At 39.3% G+C, this 22,130-nt stretch overlaps 1 protein-coding gene across 4 annotated transcripts in view; it reads right to left on the reverse strand.

The window, feature by feature from the left end:
- Positions 1-22,130, reverse strand: part of APP (amyloid beta precursor protein) — a 233,854-nt gene that overhangs the window by 74,243 nt on the left and 137,481 nt on the right. For 2 of the 4 annotated variants that reach the window (XM_068180683.1, XM_068180682.1), the window contains exons 6-7: positions 16,863-17,062; positions 6,039-6,206 (exon numbers count right to left, since the gene is read on the reverse strand). In XM_068180683.1, the coding sequence (XP_068036784.1) occupies positions 6,039-6,206; positions 16,863-17,062 (368 nt within the window). The remainder of the gene's footprint in view (positions 1-6,038; positions 6,207-16,862; positions 17,063-22,130) is intronic. The other 2 variants (XM_068180685.1, XM_068180684.1) reach the window with 1 other exon arrangement.

Genomic DNA, 22,130 nt, shown 5'->3' on the forward strand with positions numbered 1-22,130 from the left:
TAAAGGTGCTACTTGCTATCTAAACTAGGTTTAAGTTGAATTTTATCATATAAAAAGCTGCCTGAGTAAGAACTTCAAGATACATTTCCTACCCCTGCACAGCTAGAACTTGGCAATTAAACCTTCCATGAATGCCTTCCTTTTCACCAACCCTGACAAATACAATTTTGCCTTGCTGATATCCATTTAACATTAATCCATTAATGGCTGAGATCATGCCTCTCCAAGTTCTTTGATGCACTTCTTGACTGGGAGGACATCCCCAAAGCAAAACTTCCTCAAGCATCTTTGTGATACTCTGCTGCAAGGTCATTCTCGTTCAACTTGTCATAAGTTTAAATATTTATGAGAGGAAAAAAAAAAAAACAAAAAAAACGTTAATTTTTTCATGTGTGGTTCAAATGAGAAAAAATATAAGACAAAAGTATTCTCCTGAACATGACTTCTGCCAAGGTTGTACACAAAAGTCATCAAGTTCCACAGAGTAACAAGAACCAAAACAAAAAATGCTGTGATTAGACCCAGCAAAACAACTTACAGTAAACATTGCCCACAGCATTACCTTATATTAATTAAATTATTCATGTTTGGAATTAGTAGTAGTCTAACTTTTGGATATGAAAACATTTGCATTATTTCCTTTTTGAATCCTAAACTTCACCCACTTACTTATTAAAAGGTCTAGTACAACATGTGTGGTTCAAAGGTGAAATAAAAGCGAAAATTCATATAGACGAAGAAACTGTGGAAACAGAAATTAGTCACTTGCATCCACTAAAGGTCGTAGTCAAAATTAACAATTTATGGTATTGGAAGTCACAGTTCTTTAATGCGTTAGGCACTGGAAGTTGGCATGCAACTTTAGCTGCCAAAACATTTCACTTCCTGCTAACTAGGGAGATGTCAACATCCCAAACAAAAAAACAGATAAAGGAAATAACTGACAACAGGAGTATCATCTTGTAAGCTGTTGCTGTAAAAGGTACAGATCTTTATTTGCAATACATCTCTGAAGAAAAATTAAAGTGGACAGTATTTGCCCCTTAAAAATCACCGAGAGACTGAGCAAGTTTGGAAGTTCACAGTATTTAATCTAGAGAATAAATATTATTTTTACCTAAATTCACCCATAAACATGTGATACTGCTCTAAAATGATCAAAAATAAAACCACGTGTCAACATTTAAACTTCCTACTAAATTTTAGGGTTCATGCAAAGAAGGAGGGAACTGACAACACTATTGGTTCCCTCTGTTGTGAGCCACAGAAATTCAGTACTATCATAAAATTAAAAAAAAAAAAATTATAAAAGGTCATTTTAATGATACATCAACATTTTCAAAAACTGACTGTGCCACCAGAGTTCAACTCACTCCCACTTTGAAAGAGGAACAAATGAAAACACAGTGAATTCCACTGACGTCAGGCTCTGACAGCTGCTGGAGCTTCTGGGAGAGCTGTCTGAGAAATTAAGTACATTTAAGAGAAGGTATTTTCCCAGCTTTTAAGTCCCCAAGTTAAGAATTAAACATTAATGTACTATCAAGATAGCACTCATTTAAAATATATACTTCCTGTAACTTTAAGGATATTTAAAATGCAACAATTAACACACAAGTAAAAAAATTCATACAATAGATTACTTTTGAGTAGAAGACAGAAATCTTTCCTTTGGTAACAGCAATATGTTCACTTATTCTTGTCAATATATGCTCATCCTAAGGCCATTAAATTCAAATTAAACACCTGACAGATTCTATGACTTCAAAGAAGCCATTATGGACAGTCACAAGTAGAAGTTTGAATCATTATATTGAACGGAAACCACAGACTGTACTTAACATTGTTATTAAGAATCAGTAGAGACTGAGCAGGTAATCTGACATGCTGAAGGAATTAGTAACATCAGCCTCAAAGCCTTCTACTTCTAATGCAATTATGTATCAACTTCCAAGGAGCTGGATGATATATGAAAAAAAAAAAATTACACCAGTAACTCCTACCCTACAGATAAATCATTTCCATCAGACCTCAGAGCACTAGTCAAATCCACTAAACCTGGAGTGAGTTTAGGGCTTTGCATGACAGGACAGACCCACCTTTCCAGATACAAGCAAAGAGACTTAGCAAGAAGGCAGAATAAAACAAGCTCTTTTAAACTCTTTTTTTTTTTTTTTTTTTTTTAAGAGAAAGTGTTCAGGATATTAGTATTGAGATTTCACGGTGTATGGGTATTTGTGACAACAGAACATCCTCACATTTTGGTTCAGTCCAATTCCAATTCATTACCAGAAAATCTGACTCACATCCCACACTTCCACCATTTGCCCACTATACAAGAGAAACCCAATGCTATTCACTATTTCATATTACTCTGTAAAATCTAACTAATTTATCCTGAAAAGCAAACTAGAGGTAGACAAAGGAATGATGTGCTTTAGCATCCATCTTTCCTCCTGCCTAAGAGAGGCTTGATTTTTCTTCTGTTTTAATAGGACACAAAGGAGCAAGAACAATCTAAACTTCGGAGAGAAAAGAAAGAATGGAATAAATACATTAATAATAATGAAGTGGGGAGGAGAAGGCACAAAAATCAAAGACTAAATTAAGGGTGATGGTGGGAGGAAAAAACTACAGGAGAGGAGTGGCCTCGATGGAAACTATTCTCCACTGTTTTTCTTTTCTTCTGTGAGATTGGGGAGAAAAATGGCATCTGTTCTACCTCCTTCAGCAACATTAGATTAGTACTAAACACACGACATCACTTCAGTGATGAAACTTATATTCAGCACTTCCAACTATTTTCATTGCAATTTCTATTCAGCAAAAACATGAAGAATAAGGAGAAACAGCATGGTGAGACTTAAACAGTACATGAAACTAAAAGAAAAAGTTACTTCAGGAACAGAAAATACAGGTGTATATATGAGAGTATAGAACACACTGACAAAACATTAAAAGCTAGGAATAAAAATATAACTGAAATAGCTTAGAAAGTGTATCCTCATAGACTTAACTGTTGTTTGAGAAATTACTGGAGGAAAAAAAAAAGTCAGAAAAAAACCCTATGGGAGATAAAAAATCAGTCTGAGTTGTGCAAATAAAGTCCAAGAAGCTCAAGTACTCAGCCTAACTCCATCGTCCTTAAAGAGAAAATGTCTTAGACCAAAAATTTAAACTTCCAGAATAAACCAAGAGAATAATGGAAATGGTAATAGTCTTGTTATTGTTTTATTGAAATGAATCTGAGGAAAAAAGCACCCAGCCAGACAACAACTTCCATGAGACAAAGCAGAATCTTCTGAGCAGATGAGAAGATAATTTATCTTCCCAAATGTCGTGGTTTGACATGGAAGTGATTTTTTTTTTCTTCAGGAAGTTGGGTCAAACCAATCAGTGGTCAAGTTTGGATATTGGCACCTGAAGTGACCACTGAAGATAGGGATACGCCTCTGAGAACACAGGGGGTTAAAAGCAAGAACTCCCAAGAGCTCGCTCTCTTTGGTTCCGGTCAAGGTGTTGTGCGGACCTCCGCTGCCCAGCCATGGGGCTGGGTGGGGGAGGGGAAGCCATGTGGCCTGGTTGAGGTGAGCCGAGGGGTAGAAGGACTGGAACCGAGCCAGCTCCTGTGGACGGAAGGGTGGAGAGAAGCGGAGATGTCTTTGTCATTCCCCCCCTCAGAGGGAAGAGATAGAGAGTCCGGACGGTACCTGTAACTTTGCCAGCGTGGAGGAGAAGGAGGGGGGGGAAGGCGCCCAGCCTTGGCCTTGGGAATCGGCTGCTGGGCAGAGATATCAGCCGTCCAGGGAGTCTGAGCTTTTAACCCTTTCCTGAGAAATGAAGGCTTTGTAAAATATTACTCCTCCTTGATTTGAAGTAGAAGAGAGACAGTCTGGGATCCGAGATGATGGAAGAAGAAATTCTCGAGTTGGAAGGAGATGATGGAGTGGCTTGTGGCTGGACTTCTCTTGTTAGCCATAGACTGAACCAAATTCTCCTAACAGAAGCTGCAATTAGGGTGGTGCGTTGGTGTGCCAGGAGACCTGTTTCAGTGATTACCAGCAGAGGAGTAGAGAGAAGGTGTGGAGAAGCCCTCTATCTTCAAGGAAGAAGAAGAGGAGAAGAAGACCTCTGTTCTTGGACCCTCAGCCCCAGGGGAAAATGGGGGGGACTGTAGTCCCAAAATGAGAAACTGAACTGTTGTCTCTTTTGGTCCATGGCAAAGCATCCTTAAAAGAGCCCTGTGAGCAGTCTGTCCATGCACGGTGGTGAGAGCACTGTGACATGGAAAGGAGAGTGTCACCATGGCAGATTTTCTCCGGGCGGTTGCCATGTGTGACATGGAAACACAAGGGTGGCAATTGTGTTTCCTGGGGAGTCTGTGGCACAGAAGAGACTCCTGTCTCCCTTGAAAGATTGAGTATTTGAATATCTGGAGGGTAGGAACTTGATCAGGATCCTGGGTGGTGTCTCACTGTTAAGTTTGTTTAGGAATTAGGTGGGAGGAGGAGGGGTGTTTTGGAAAGTCTTCATCCAGGATTTAGTGTTCATAGGTTTTGTAGTAGTAGTTTAATAAAGTTCTTTCCTTTGTTACTAAGATGGGCCTGCTCTGCTCTGTTCCTGATCACATCTCACAGCAATTATTTAGAAAAGTATATTTTCATGGGGGCGCTGGCATTGCGCCAGTGTCAAACCATGACACCAAAGAGAGGCTGCAATCAGAGACAAATCATGTTTTGCATTTCTGGAAACACTTTACCTGATAGAGGAACTTCATGATTCAAAATATTCCTCTGTCAGTAAATACATTTAGACCTCACTCTATCCTCCTGCACAGATCTCTTCCTTCACTACATCTTCTGTCTTGTTGCAGGAGCTTATCACAGCTCACAAAGTATCCTACTCACTCCCATTATCTCAGATTTATCCGCGTCCCTTCCCTGGAACTTTGCCATGAACAGCTCTAGAAGATGCTAAGATAAAATGCCGCTGGAGCACCAGTTCAGCAATCCTGGCTCCAAGACTGCTCTTGCTTCTGCTCCAATAAAATACAAGTCAGCTCCTCTGCTCCATGACACACACAGTACCCCTTTGCTAGGATTCTTCATTTGTTTGTGTGCATTTTTAACCCTTCTACTTACTGAAAATGCTCATGAAAAGGCCATGTTTGGAAAACCTTTTTCTAAAAGGAGCTCTGAGATGCTGCTTGTGTTCTGCTCCTCCATGTCCTGCAAGCAGACAGGGCAGTGAGAGGTACTCACTCTTTAATGTCTCAGATGTAAATATCAGGTGATGCTTTCCCAGGAGTACATGCTTGCAAAGCAGACTGGGAGAAGAGTGTACAAGAGGCTCTCAAAACAGAACCCATCTGATAAAACTAGCACCTAATTTATCAGCTTCAATGGTGTATAGTGGAGAAAGCCACCACTCTCAAACAGTGCAAACACCATTTTTTCAGCAAAAACAGTCATTACAACATATAGTTGAGTTAAAGTAAGTGGGAGGTGATTCACCATCCATGTGCATCACAGCCCTGAGGGAAACATAAAAAAAATCAAATACCACTTTTCCCCTTTCGACTGCCAACACACACAAAGAATTCAACCAAACTAAGACCAAACAAATCTGGAAGTATGCATTTTAATACTTTTTAGCTTTGGAAAAAAAAAAGGTCATAAATACATGAGAATACACTGTTAAAAATACAAGCTATTTTTAAACTTACCTGACACTTCCCTAAAGTTAGTGTTTTTTCCTGCACATTCATTGTACGTGCAAACAAACACATGAAACATCAGTACACTTTGACAGAGAATAGAGAGAAGATGGGTGCATAGGCCTCACCTTAGGAGGTGATAAGCTCTCAACCCCCAACTCAGAGCGCACCTACAGTGCCAAGAAGTCACCCACTACCATGCCAGGTTAGCAAGAGGCCAAGGAGGACCGAGTGGTGAGCAGAGGAGTGGACAGACCGCGGCTGGGGTTAGTGTGAGCCCAGGCCCGCTCCCCACAAGGCGGGCACCGTGGAGGGCACTTACTGATGCTGCCACAGACCGCCATGCAGTATTCCTCCGAGTCAAAGTTGTTCCGGTTCCCACCACAGCCGCCGTAAAAGAAGGGTGCACACTTTCCTTCAGCCATGTCAAAGTACCAGCGGGAGATCATCGCGCGGCACGGCCCAGTCTCAGCTTGCTCAGAGCACACCTCTATTCACAGGAGACCCGGAGGAACCAAATTTAGCATGGAAATGGTATCGTCTTGGCTTCTTTATTAGGTGTCTCTCTGTGTCCACACACTCAAGTGGGGAAAGGACATGCACCAAGATGGTGCTTTGGAAGGAGATGCACAAAGGTGATGTTTTGAGGAATAGGAAACCCTTCCCCAGAGATAATGAAGGTAAATTTTGAACTGACACAGATTCCTGCCACAAAGTCTCCTTAGCCTACCTATATCTTATGTTTCTAGCAACTTTATCTGCACACATTAAGAGGTGCTGCCCTGAAACAAATGTGGAATTTCATCTGCTTCCAGGCCAGGAAGGGGTACAACCATCAAGTGACTGGGGGTTTTGCCAATAGCCCTGGGTGGATTCCTGCCCAAGCAGCTTACTTGATATCTGAAAGTAGGAGACACATTTTCTTTTGTTCTTTTTTAGCTCTACATACCCTCCATGACCAAATAATACAAAAGAAAACAAACAATTGTTAATACATTATAGTGGAAAACAAATTCACTACAGACACCTATTTAATTGTAGCCAGTGATGAAGAAACTCCCTTTTGCAAGCCACCCAGCACAGGGTTTTTAAATCTCAGTTTGAGGGCTCAGAGATATAAAATTACTGCTGTAGCTTGAACCATCCATGGGAGGAAATCTCACCCCCAGTGAATATACCTACAGGAAAAAAATGAAAATAATTTGTGCTTGTGTTCACTGTGCGCTGCTACAGTCTCTGCCTACATTCTGCAACACAGGGAAATCTGAGGGAAGACCCAAACCACACAAATTAAAGGAAGACAAAGCAAATTCTGCCTGCAATTTGGAGTTCAGCCAATTACACATGTAAACATATAGCCTTTACCAATAATGTTCCAAACAGACAAAAAACAGTTTTATCTTTCAATGTGCTGCACAAGTAATTTCAAATATACATAATATTAAACCAATAAACCCCTCATTTACTTTCATCCCGCACACTACCTGGCAAACAAACTGCTACATTCAACTAGAGGCTTTTAAATTCTCTGCATAAATTTGAATTTTGTGGAAATCACATTCCTACGGGTTCAAAGGTAAGAAAAAAATATCACTGCACTAGCATTGAAAATCCCCTGTATGTTCATCAGATCCAAATGCTGGCTGCAAAGAATCCTGCTTTTCAGTGTCTCTCCTGATCCATCAATTCACTGTCCTCAGAAGCACCATGGCTTATAAATAGATTTTTATTGCCCAATCGTCACTGGCAATACAACCTACATTTCCTTAAATATAAAATACAGGTGCAATTTTACATGCATTTAACTTATTCACGTATTCTAACTATAAATAATGTCAAGAATCGATTTTAGAAAGCATACATTTATTCTGAGAGAAACAGATCCAAGAGTATGCAATCATCAAGGATGTGCTAAAAATGCTGCACTTCTATATGAAGAAATTAGGGGGAAAAGAATACTGAGTTTTTTACTTGAAGAAAAAAGAAAGTAAGTATCATTAATTGCACTGCACATTAACTACAATTAATTGTATATTACCATATGATTAATTATAAATCATTTTTAGTATACAAGTAGTTCTCATGATTTATTTTAAAACCAAATTCAGCCACACCACCCAATTATGCAGTCAAATCTTGACAAAAAGTTAGCTTTGCACAGTCTTGGAAAAGCTGTCACATGTAAATTAAAAATTAATAGCGACCTCTGATACAAAACAGACATGTATAATAAAAATAATTTTTATTCAGGAAATGTCATTTCTGAAAATACAAAGGTCTTAACAATTCAGCCTTTCTTATTTAATGCTGATTCTGGACTAGCTTATAGCCACACAGTAAGCCCCTTCTAGGTTTCCCTCAAAATATTTGTTTTGCTATACAGACTGATTTATTTTCCACTGTTTTCATGTCAGAAACTGTTTACAGATTTAATCTGAAATTTCCTATAGGTATCTCTCCCAAAGAAATAACAACAGAGATTTGAATGTGCAAAAGCAAAGGTAATTGTCCATCATATTGGACACTGGAATTGTCTCATCGCTGAACTAAGTCATTTATACACATGAAGATGCACTTGAACAAGTGTTCAGTAAACCACAGAGTAACATATTAAAAAGACCAAGCTAGAAGCTGTGCAGCCCACTGTTGTGGCCATTCACAGGCCCCCTGCCTGACCTGTCCCCCTTCCCTGACCCTCAGGGGATGGACATCCTTCCCTCTAGCCTGCACTGCCAGCCCTACTGCCCTTGGTGAGACCTACATGGTACTTAGGTAACCACAGAGAAAAATGTTCAATTGTCTTCTAATGTTTATGACCTAAATGGAGAATAAACAAGAGAGGGGGAAGTGCTCTGGCTTACTGTTTCATGACTGCTCTTTTTGAGGGAAGTGTGGCACCAGTTCAGTCTAGGAAACGTATCACTGCTGTCATTCATCCCTTTCCCGATGTTACCATGCCTGTCTGCCGTTTTCTGTGGAGAGCTCAGAGTAGCATTCCTTCACCCCTGCTTTGGGGCAAAGGTACATTTTTAAATCATCTTCTCTTACTGGGCAATGGTCCCATCACTCCTGTTTGTGAGCCAGATACTCCTTCTACACCTCTCTATATCCCCATCCATCACTTGTCCTTACAAGAAAAAGCCACTGCATTTGGTTCTCAGCTGCAACACCTAAGCTGAGAAGATAGGGAAATGAAGTGCTGAGATGAGAAATTTAACAGGTTTTCTCAGGCTATTAATCCAAACACCACTTCCCCTTCCTTCTGCTGATGCCAAGTGTAGCAATTAATGTCGACAGGGTGAACTACAGTATTTTAGCAGATATTAGGAGCAGGCAGGCAGCATGCACTGCTGTAGTGGATGGGTTAAGCTAAATAATTCATCAAAAAATTAAAAGTTATCTTTGCTTCATATTTTAATTCTGTTGCTGAAAACTGAAGCAAAGATGAATTACTTTTTGCAAACATGCAATTCAGTTTTACTTGATACCACAAATAATTTGTATGCAGTACAGCAACAACAATGAGCTTTGCTTTGCTTAAGGAACTTACTCACTGTTCCTGTTACATACAGGCAGAGGTATTATAAAAGAAAGGCCTTATGAAATCAGGCCTTGCTCTGCTGAATTACCAGCTGGCCTGTTAATTCTTTTAAGTGCAGCTAGCTAAGTTCCCATGTGAAGAAATCTTAAAAATGAGAATCCGTTTGCATAAAACCCTACTCTTGTAAAAAAAATAAATTTGCACCTGCCATAAACATGAAATCTATTCCATGAGAATCAGAGAAGAAGATCCAAACTTAGGGAGATTTGATAGGCAGAATACCAGTTACTAACCAATGAACTGAGTAGCAAGAAAACTACTAGCCAATCAGAGTAAAACATGAGGTCTGTGAAAACTGTATAAAAATGAGTTATGTGAATAAAGACTAGGCTTTTCTGCATAAAGAAACAGTCCCGTCTGCTTACTAATGCAACGCTTCCCCCTCCAAAGACAAACTTTTGCCTTTAGCTTCAAGAAATTGGATACAATTAAAGAGGACAAGCCTTTGCGACAATCCAGGTTCATGAACAGTTGCTTTCAGACACTTCAGAGTTTTCAAACCGTTCTACTCCAATAGTCAAATTTCTCTCATTCTGTGTCCTAAACCACAGGTGTCAATATCTCTGTTCTCCAAAACTTTAGACATTACAAATTACTTTTGAGATAATCAGGAAAATATAAGTCAATTTTCCCCATTCCAAACTTCTTGTATTTATTCCAGCATGTCGGGTCAAATCCAGTTGTTCCTAACCATGCAAGCACCACTCCCTGAATGATAGTGCTATGGCAAATCTTGTTAATTTGCTTTTAGATTAAGTAGTTGAATACTGAAAACTAACCAGTTACATTAAACATTGGCACAGATTGTGTTATTTTTTTCTTTGAAAACCAGACTTCAGCACCCTAGGAAATACAGTCTTTAAGTATGTGGACATTGATTTATACTGACTTTATATAAAGTACTTTCATAAGCAGTCATTTACCAAAATGCTGTAAGTAGAGCTCATTAGAATTTATGTGCAAACATTTTAGATGTTTTTGAAGATCACTTTTTACAGAGGGAAATACAAAATATGGTTCTGAATGTCCATTTAAATTTTTCATTACCATTCATTTTTACTGCTACTTGAAGAAAACCAATTTCAAACCAAAGTGAAATTATAATTTCTTTATTTCAAAATCTCAACTCCATGTTTTTTTTTCCCTTATGGGACTTAAATTCTTAACAACACTTTCAATTGAGAAATCGAAAATAAAACATAAACTTCTAACGGGTAGAATAATTAAAGCTATATTTACATATTTCTATTACTGTAAATATCAAGTTTATTCAATATTTTTTTCAGGATTTGAATTTATTTACATGATCATGAGAGCTAAGCTCATTTAATACCAGCAGTCAGCCCCAAAGCTTAAATCAGAAATTAAATTTGAAGAAATCTAAGAAAAAAGGGACCAACAGGAAGAGTTAGCTTACTAACTCTGACCTGTCTTGGAAGTTGGTTTCCCATGTCTAGCTTACACCTCTGAGACACCTATTTACCTTAATGCTACAGAAGAAAGGTACCATCATGCTGACTTATAAATACTGCAAGGTCTTGATAAATATAGCCACAGTAATGGAAAATATATTGTATTGGTGAGCCTTTCTATACTACCAGCCCTGCAAGTTTGAAGCTGATATAATCAAGTACACACAACTAAATCATTCTGAGGGTCTGAACGAGCCCATTAGCACTGGTGTGTGTTTGCTGTCCGTTCAAACTGTGTAACAACCACACAGGACCTGAACAGCTCTTAAATGAGGATCTCAAACAGTTGCTTAAATATATGGGATCAGATCTTTTATTTTACCATTTATATCTCGTTAAAGAACAGAGTAAGTAACTGATAAATGCAAGAGAGGCCAAAGAAATAAACCTCTCAAATGTGTACCATAAGGTATATGCTCACCTTCTTCAGGCACTAGTATATAAAACATCACAAATGGAGTAATTTTGGCTTCCATATCCTCAGGAATTGAGCTATACTTTGAGGATATTAATATATATGCCCCTATATTAGCCTTTATTTTTTAAACTAGCTGAGAAAAATTAGGCAAGAGTAAATGCACTGTTTTTCTTTCAGTTATACAATTTGTGTTCTAAAAAGGCAGAATCAATCAAAAGGGAATATTTGAAGATAATTTCACTGAAACAAAACTTCCTCATTCTGAATATATAGTTAGAAGAGGACACCAAATTTTAATTTGAGTATTCAAAGACAAGAGCTAATTTCAGAACAGGCTTTTGGAATTAGGAGAAGACAGCTGTGAAGTTGGCACATGCTCTGGGACTAAAGTTGGTGCACAAGCTACACAATTGCTAAAATGCTTTTTTACAGAGAGAAGTTAAAAAAGCAAAATTATGACTTCTCAATGCAATAGAGGACACCTCCTCTAAAGCTGTTAAATACCCTTAAAATGTAATTTCTATCTTGTGTAATCAAGATAAAATTCTCTCTATAATGTTTATTCATAAGCTACTGCAAGGGCATATTTAGAATATTAAAAAAAATTAATGGCATACATGGCTAGAATATAAAGCCTTATAGTTTTGAAACGGAACAATATGTGAAAATATATTTTTTATTTCTTGTGCACAACAGAACTATATATGGAACTAAAGTGCCATAAAGTTACCACTGATGGCCAGAAATCAAACAAAAAACACAGCTTTATTTAAAATCTAGGCTAATATAGTTTCATTAATTTATGTCTTTTAGAAAAGGTAATATTTCCACATAACATCACAAGTCTGCTTACATGGCATGACAGTGAGTATGAGGATTAGCCCAGAAGTGCATTCCAGTCTTTTTACACAGCAAAATCTTCAGGAAAAAAATCTGCAATTAATTACTGCTTCAATATAATAACATGACATCTCTAGGGAAATGGATTCTTGGTATTTTTTTCTGGCAGGATATATTTCAAATGAAACTACTCTCCACCTTCCAACTTTACATAAAATAACACTTAGTGTGTTTAGTATTTCAGTACTTTTGCCCTTGACCCAAAAAGGTAGTACTATATTGCATCTCCATCAACAACCTTGCTAAAATCACCAGATTACAGAAAAGATTTCCTCCAACTGCAACGTATAATAAAGTATTATATTAGGGTGGAATAGCTGTGCTTTAAATTAAAATGTCTAATTAAGAGCTATAAATGCAAATCCATTAGGTTAATTTTATCAGCTCTCATTCATAAATTACAGTAGATGATCATTCTTAATGAAGACATCATAGCAAAAAACCTCAGTGGATTTATATGAATGTGTACTATTTATATAGCAACAAATCATGTCTTCTTGATACAAAATGCAATCACACATCATCAAATAAATAAAGCTTATTGCATAGCCTTGAAGACAAGGAAGAAGAGCAAGGAACTACTACTACAGTACAAAGATGATAACTTTTCAAAGAAGAAAAGTTGCCCTGGTAGGCTGTGGATGCCCCATCCCTCGAAGTGTTCAAGGGCAGGAAGGGCAGGCCTTGGAACAACCTGGTCTAGAGTAAGGCATCTCTGCCCATGGCAGAGGGCTGGAACTGGGTGATATTTAAGGTTCCTTCTAAACCAGGCCATTCTATGATTCTGTGAAAGTGTGGCACAGCGATGGTGTGTGGAAAAAAAACCCCAATTAATGTAGCATATACTACTAATATTGTCCCAAATCTGGCAATCAGGGTTAATCTCTCTTGCTTTACAATATATAATAGGAGTCACTGAATAGATTTTAAATCTTTCAGTTAAAAATCTTCCGGAGAAAACCACTCATGACAGATCAATGACACTAAGACCTACCATACCAACATCAGGCTACTTTTCTCTTGCTAGTAAACCGGCATATGGTCTCTCACTTGTAACTACAGACAGTAAATACAGTTAAAATGTCACATGAAGCAGCACTGCTTAGATTGTTTCCTAACTGCCTAAAGAAATCCAGCTGAATTAGAAAAAGCAAAACCAACTGATAAAGGGCAATATTATACTGCTGGAGGAGGTAGGCGAGGCTTATGCAGCTGATTTCCCCACATCTTTTGGCAGGTGTGCAGAGAAGCTGCCACGTGTTTTGTTCCAAGCTGCTGGGCTGACACCACTGCTCTCCTCTAATGGGATCTGATTGACTATGATGTTGATGGGAAGCACTAAGCCAAAACTGCTTATTCTTTGTTGTATGCCAAGAGAGATTGTTGTACGCCAAGACTGATTTTTCTTGTCATCTCCTGTGTCCTTCTGCTGTCCTGTGCAGAAGGACAGCAGAAACAAAATCCCGAACAACTGCACGTGATGGGGGAAGCAGTGCTCCTGCTTGCCTCCATAACATGCTGGAAAAATCACAGGGAGCCTTCATCCTCAGGAGCAGCTCTGCAAAACCCGTAACACCATGGCAATGATTGCAGAAATTAAACAACTCCCTTACCTAAAACCTGGCCAAAACAGTCAGTCACTTCCCTTGCTCCACACAGAGACAAAAAACAAGAGCTGGGCTTCTTCATAAATGAGCCATATTTTCTTCAGCAAAAATTCAATGCTAATATCTCCACATGACCAAAGGTGAAAAATGTGTATTTCACACTAATTTCACCATCTGAATCCCTGTAATCTCAGAACCACAATTGTCTGGATTTAACATCTGAAGCCCAGCAAGAGCATATCTAAAAGTTTCAACTGGGTCTGCTGCTGTATGCCATATGAACTCAGAGTAAAGATCATCTCTCACAAAAGGTAGGAAAGTGAATATTGGCAAATACTGGGCTATGGAAAGTTTATTCACATTTTTTAATAAACCCACAGAAATGTGGTTGCAGCAGAATGAAAGTACTATCCTCCTGCCAACGGGCCTTTTTCATTCTCTAGGAAAGATTAATTTCCTTTTCACTGAAAATAAGTTTGTAAGTGGTTCTATTATTACTATTTTGGTCACAATTCATTAAAATATGCACAGAAATAAAACTGCCTGAAAAACTGATTCTACAATAGCTCAAGTATCTTTAAAGTATAACACTGCATGTACGCTTTTAAATTATTTATGGCTGATGGCAGCCATTCCACTGATTTGGCAGAAAAAGGTCTCAGTACCAGCCCACAATTAGATCCTAAATTACGGCTTTACAACAGTTGTCCATTTGAAAAGCAGCTCCTCTTAAACTGGATAAACCCACTCTTTAATGCTAAAGACATAATATTAGTTACAGCTTAAAAAAACTGTGTGTAAAGGGTTGTGAAGAGCATCCTAGGATGTTTTACAACTAGTGCTTGGGCAAGGCAGCCTGGAACAGTCCACATGAATTAAGCTCTGACATTTCAATCCTTTTAGAGAGGCTTTCAGGGTACCTCCATAGTAAAGACCACTTCTTAATACACATGTCCTCAACAAGGTCCCTCCGCCTCTTTCATTTACAATGACACTAGAATCAGCAAGATGCTCACCACACAAGTTCCCATGCTGGATCTGCTGCCTGCACCAGGAGGACAGGGACCCTGTAGGAAGCTTTCTCTTGTGTGTAGGAAGGGAAGAAAAGCAAGAATCAAGGGTATGTCATTTGGACGCTTCTACTTTAATATATAAGCAATGCCCACTTTGCATAGTGCAGCTTTGTGAGATACCACTTACTCTCCAGGACAGTCCCTACACCATGCATGCTCCAGGACGGCTGAAGGTCAGGAAGCCCAAAGGCTTGTGGCAGAACTATGATGAAAACTTGTATTGGTAACACATTGTCCTCACCTCACTTGAACCAATTAATATTTTCCTCGCAGTCACCCAAGGTGGGAAATGTTAGACTTGGGAAAAACAAAATGCAATAATCTCATGATCAGCAAATATATACATTTCTAAAGGGCTTCTAAAAGGTCATTTCTATAGTTTACCTCATCTTTTATATGTTATGTTTTATATTCAGGTGATTGTATGCTACTTTCCTGAAAATTATAAATCTTAACCTCTTTTAAACATCACGCTCAGTAAAGAAACATGTTCTACCAAATTTGTCCTCATTTCCACTCATCCAAAATCCCAATAAAGTGCATTTTTTTCCCTTTCAATATTCATTTACTAGTAAGAACAGGGCATTTTATACCCAGGGGGTAAAAGCTCACACATGGAAATACATTTAATTGCTTTAAAGATATAAACTCCTCCTCGCTGAAAAGGCTCTCCAACAACTGAGCAAAATGCTCAACAGTTATATAAGACAGAAACACACAAGACTGAGTTGCTAGCCTTAGAAAGAAACATTTGCAAGTGATTTTACCAAAGCTTTAGTGCTCCATGAAGACTGAACAGAAAAATATAAGCAAGTAACTCTACTTTTCTCAAAGCATCCCCTGAGCATGCTTCTGTATCCTGGTGTGATAAATTGCAGCCATCACCCTCTCCTCTGACAAACACAGGAACCAAGGCTCAAGAGGAAGGGCCACTGCCACATGCAAAATGTGGGACTCCACTACTAATGAAGTCCCAAGAATACCCAGAGGCAGGGGATAGGGAAGCATGGGGAGACAGGCCAGATGTTTTCTCCCTTGTTTCACAATGGCCCCAATTTCTATCATTTTCCCTCTACCTCCTGCATGTCACAACTCCTTTCTTTTCAAATGTAGTCTTTAATCTCATTTCCAGCCACCATCTCCAGCATTTATTGGCAAAGATGTAAACACTGTAGAAGAATTGGGATCTATTTTACTTAGATTTACACCACACTGAACTGTACTATTAAAATAGAAAAAAAATATGGATCATTAATTCCAATATGCATTGTAGGAGAAATGAGGCATTTAAAAAAACTCTGTTGCTATGCTGACCATGAACTAGTGTAAAATTTAAAGTTTAAAATGCAGTTCTGTTAAGAAAACTAAAAAATGTAATGAAAATTAAATTTTAGAAAAGGAGAGTTCTTTCTCATTCCATGTATTCTATTTTTTCCTATTTCTTTCTTCCCCAGACTTTAAAACTCATTTGTTTAGGTTCATTTTTCTGCATAGTTATTTTAAATTTGTCTAACTTTAATGAATTATTAACTCATGGAGAAACATAGTAAACAATTATCTAACAGAATCACACAAAATAACCCATCACTGCTGTTAATATGAGAGACCAAACCAGCTCATGCTACCTCCTGCTTGTAACTGATACGTCATATCCTTCTGTAACTCATGTGCATGATAAACCATACACACTTTCCTGTCCTATTTGCTACATATGACAGTTGAATTTTATTTAATGCTACTTTAAAATAAAATCAACTCTTCTGTTTCTGAACAAGAAATGTTGTGTACAACACACAACAAACACAATTCAAGGACAGACAGTCCCTGCAGCATCTGTGCACCAGGAGGACTGGAGGTCAGAAAATGCAAAGGGTTGTGGCAGAACAAACCCAGAGTAACACAGAATATTTGTAATGGGAAAGGTGAGGGGATTAAACATGCAAATTACAGGAGCCAAAAAGCACAACAATACTGCAGCTTTGGGTATTTTGCTGTTTGGAACATTTTTTTGTTGCAAAGTGCAAATATGCAAAGCAGTAGGATTAGTGTTTCAGCTCCAAACCTGATGAATTTACCTCTGACAACCTCTTCCACAGACTCTGTAGTTGTGGTGGTAGTGGTTGCAATACTGGTAGTTCTTTCAGTTGCCTCCTCATACTCTTCTCCTGTCTCTTCAATTTCATCACCATCATCATCATCGTCATCAGCATCTTCATCTTCCACAACAGTTAGCTCCTCATCTTCCTCTGTTCGTTCTTCTACCGCCTTATCATCGCTAAATGAAGAAAATTGTCATGATGTGTCAGCAACAAAATTACTTCAAGGTAACATGAGAGAACATTTTATTTGAAATCTCTATAAGGAAAACAGTTACCTGTTTCTTAATGTCCCTCCCTTCCCTTTAAATAGAAAAGAAAGAATCCAGAACTCTGGAATGTCCCAGATAGTAAGAAATGCTAAAGAAATGTCTAAAGGAAAAAATAAGTCAACATTAGCATCCCATATTTTGACAGTTGAATAATACTGTAAACATGCTCTCTCCATGATACCATCAAACAAATTTTATTTTGAAAGAAGATCAAATTTGCACAAAATGCACTCAGTTGATGCAAAAGAAGCAAGAAAGTTCCTCAGGAACTTTTCTGCCTCTCTCAGGAGACAGCTTATCTAGAGGCTCCCTGCATGCTTTTCATAGAGGACTACGAAGTGTTGAACTGACCTTGAATTACCGACTGCAGAGTTTCTCTTTCTGCTGTTAAAAGTGCTATGTGAATGGAAAGGACACTTCTACAGGACAACAGGAGGAAATACTGAAGTTGACTAGCCAATGCATTTGGTGAATTAATACATCAAGAATCTTCTGGGATCATTCTTAGTTCTGTTCTGGGTGATACAGACAACAGGTCAAAACATACATGTTCATTTACTGCTACTGTCGCCTTTGAAATATTTCTTGAGCTTAGTGCTTTGTTGTGGCAAGGTTTAGGTTTGTTTCTAATCTTCTACCTGAAATTTACTACTAATGAATAAATGATCTTTAAGTATTTAAACACACAGTGACTTTCTGTCAACTTTGTGCACAAGTGAGTGTGAATCTTTCTCATGGCGTCACATATGGTTTTTTCCTAGGTGAAGTTAACAACTTCTCCAACTCATTTCAGAGATCAAGCCTTTAATATTTCTTTTTATATTATGTTCCCTACTACAACTTTGAAAGCAAACTCAGCAAAATGGAAGACAGTATGATTCCTTTTTAACAGAGCATTAAGAAGTTAAAACATGTTGATAAAATTTTCATATGCCACAAACCTGAATCTACTAGGAGTTAAGCCTCTATACAAACAACAATGATTTTCCTGTTTCCTTCTCTCCAAAATATCTGGCCTCCAGAAACACAAGAGAGACTTTAAATAATACTGCATCTTTCCACTGGGGGAAACCCAGGTATGCATTATGAATAGATGTGGTTAAAGCTACCTTGCAGAAGAGTCTGCATAAAAGATGACTTATTTCCATTCACACAGGAGAAAAAGTTAAAAAGGGGCAAAAACCCACTTGGTTCCTCTTTAAATTTTTCTTGATTTCTAAAAACTGGCTTGGAAATTTCACCATCACCACTGTACCATTCGTCTGCAACGACATCATTGTGTGGAGGAACATGGCAATGAAGTATTTGAGAAAGGAGAGAGGATAATCCAGATTCTGCTGGAAGCTGGCTTCGCCATCAAGAAGAGCAAAGTCAGGGGACCTGCTCAAAAGATCCAGTTCCTGGAAGTAAAGTGGCTAGATAAATGGCATCAGACTCCCACTGAAGTTATCAATAAGATCACCACAATGTTTCCACCGACCAGCAATAAGGAAATACAAGCTTTCCTAGGTGCCATAGGTTTTTCGGGAATACACATTCCCGAGGACAACCAAATTGTGAGCCCTCTCAACCTGGTCATCCATAAAATTAACAATTTCCATTGGGGCCCTGAACAGCAACAAGCCTTCACCAAGATCAAGCAAGAGATTGTTCATGCGGTAGCCCTTGGCTCAGTCAGGACAACGAGGAATGTGCTTTACTCTGCAGCTGGGAACAATGGTTTGTCCTGGAGCCTTTCACAGAAGGTGCCTCGGGAGACTCAAGGCCGACCACTTGGATTCTGGTGCTGAAGTTACAGAGGGTCCGAAGCCAACTACACTCCCACAGAGAAGGAAATCTTGGCCACCTATGAAGGCGTTCAAGCTGCCTCAGAGCTGACTGGCACGGAAGCACAACTCCTCCTGGCACCCTGACTACTGGTGCTGGGATGGATGTTTAAAGGAAAGGTTTCCTCTACCCACCATGCCACCAATGCCACATGGAGCAAATGGATTGCTTTCATCACAAAGCGTGTCCATATTAGAAACCCAAATCACCCTGGGGTTTTAGAAATAACTGCAAACTGGCTGGAAGGTGAAAACTTTGGTCTCACTGGTAAAGAAGAGCAGAAACAAGTAATACCTGCTGAAAAAGCTCTACCGTACAACCAACTACCAGCAGAAGAAACAGGCTATGCTCTTTCACTAATGGTTCCTGTCGCATCATAGGGATGAACCAGAAGTGAAGAGCAGCCATGTGGAGCACCACACGATAGGCTGCAGAAGCTACTGAAGGAGAGGGTGGATCAAGTGAACTTGCTGAACTCAAGGCCGTTCAGCTGGCCCTGGACATTGCTGAAAGAAAGTGGCCAAAGCTATACCTTTATACCAATTTGTGGATGGTAGCCAATGCTCTGAGGAGTTGGCTGGAAAGGTAGAAAAAAGCCACTACTGGCAGCATAGAAGAAAACCAATCTAGGCTGCTGATGAGTAAAAAGGCATTGCCACTTGGATAGAGACGTGCCACTTTCGCTTGCCACCTGTGAAATCTGTCATGTAGATGCCCATGTCCCCAGGAGATGGGCTAATAAAGAATACTGAAACAAAAAGCAGATAGAGCAGGCTGTGAAAATAAAGGTGTCAAAGATAGATTTAGATTAGCAACACAAAGAAGAATTATTCCTACCTTGATGGGCCCATGATGCCTCAGGACATCAGGGCAGAAATGTAATGAAATAAGTAGGCATGAGACTGAAGAGAAGATCTAACCATAGACAATATTTCTTAGGTTATCCATGACTGTAATACAAGTGCTGTGATCAAGCAAGCCAAGCAGGTAAAGCCCTATGGTATGGTAGGGAGCGGTCCAAATATAAGTATGGGAAAGCCTTGCAGATTGACTATATCACACTGCCTCAAAGTTGTCAAAGCAAGTGCTATGTGCTCACAACAGCAGAAGCCACCACTGGAAGGTTGGAAATCTACCCTGTGCCTCATGCCACTGCCTGGAACACCATCCTAGGCCTTAAAAAGCAAGTCCTTTGGAAGCATGGTACCCCCAATCAAATTGAGTCTGACAATGGAACTCATATCAAGAATAGCCTTATAAACACCTAGGCTAGAGAATATGACATTAACTGGGTGTATCATATTCCTTATCATGCACCAGCAGCTGGCAAAGTTGAACGATGCAACAAACTGCTTAAAACCACCTTGAAGGCACTGAGTAAGAGGAGTTTCAAGAACTGGGAGATTAATTTAGCAAAAGACACATGGTTAGTGAACACCCAAAGTTCCAACAACCAAGAAGGCCCTGCTGAATCTGAACCCTTGCAAACAATGGATGGAGATAAAGTTCCAGCGGTACACGAGAAGTACTGAAAATAACTGTTTGGGTTAATTCTGCCTCCAGCAAGGACAATCCCATCTGTGGAGTTGTCTTCGTTCATGGACCAGGTTGCACCTGGTGGGTGGTGCAAAAGAATGGAGACCTGATGCATACCTTAAGAGGACCTTATTTTAGGATTAATTTCCCATAAAACAGTGCCTGTATCCATATCTGCTTATATATATGTATACAACTAAGGTAGTGCATGTATGTATATAATTTAAAAGTTTAAATTTAATGTAACATGTTGGTACGGGAAAAAATTTGGGGTGGATAATGTTGGGGGTTAGGTTTCTTTCCTTTTGTTCCTTTTTTAAGTATAGATTTTTTCCCATAAATTGCTAAGAAACACTAACAACAGAATACTAAAAAAAAAAAAAAAAAAAAGACAAGGCCAAATTCAGGAGAAGAAAGCATCTGATTATACTTCTTATATCTGATAGTTTCTCTCTGAGAGACAGAGATACCGCGAGAATTGAGCAAGTAAAAGATGGGGCTAGGACAACTGCTAGTTCTCTCTCTCAGCTTCAGAGGAGGACAGTAGGAGCTGCTGCTTGAAAAAGCACTTCACTGCTGCCGCCAGAGCCCAAGCTGGATCTGCTTCTTTAGCTGTGGGGTAATCTTCTGCTCGTGAGAGCAGCCACTAAACTGAGACCTTATTATCACCTACCTCACTAAAAGAGGGACCTAGCACCATCTGCTCAGGTGCCTGAGATCCTGAGTTTGCCTCTCCCTGCCCTTCTGGGAACCTGGCTGCCACTGCCCCACCCTTGCTGCTTCCTCAGCACTACTCCGAATTTTTTTCTGCACTGTAGCCCCGACATCCCCTGCCTGAGGAGACATACTGTCAGGCCAGCTTGCTGCTTCCAAGTGTCCTGCTGAGGCACTGGGATCAACTGCCCCAGGGAGTTTATAAAGCAAAAGCTTCTCTTCCATCTGTCTCAGGCAAGCCACCATTACCGTGTGCTCCCCGAGCTCGTGCCACAGCCCTGGCTTGCAGCCGTGGGGGAACCATCGCACCCGCTCTGCTCACCGGGAGCCACCAGCACCCCTGCCGGCTCTGAGCATCACTACACCAAAGGGGAAAGTGACTGCAGCTAAAAAGGCTGTTAGTGGGTTTCTGGTTCTGATTGCTGTCAATGCCATAGCTGTTTGTTGTAGATGTCGGCGAACCCAATGGGAAGAATGATGATGTCTGACTTACTTCAGAAGGCTGAATGATTTCTTTATTATAATTATGTTATGATACATTAATATACTATATAAAGGAGGATACTAAAAACTACATGCTACTCTCTCTATCATATCTAACTCACTCACAACTCGTGACCCTGTTCTCCAGAATCCAGACACAGGTGGATCCGATTGGCCATCAGGCCCAAACAATCCACCATGATCTAACCAGGCATTCGCTCTAAGTAAACAATTCTCCAAAGACATTCCACAAGATAAAAACAAGAGGCAGAAATAGAAATTGTTTTCTCTTTCACTTCTCTCTGTGCACCTTTATAAAAATCCTGAGAGAGAAATGTGCTTGCCACAGTTGTTATTGTTCTTTATTTGCTTTATTATACATAGTAATAAAAACCTGTTATTCCTGTTGTCATAT

This window comes from Anomalospiza imberbis, chromosome 2 (assembly GCF_031753505.1).
Source record: "Anomalospiza imberbis isolate Cuckoo-Finch-1a 21T00152 chromosome 2, ASM3175350v1, whole genome shotgun sequence".
Classification (NCBI taxonomy): domain Eukaryota; kingdom Metazoa; phylum Chordata; class Aves; order Passeriformes; family Viduidae; genus Anomalospiza; species Anomalospiza imberbis.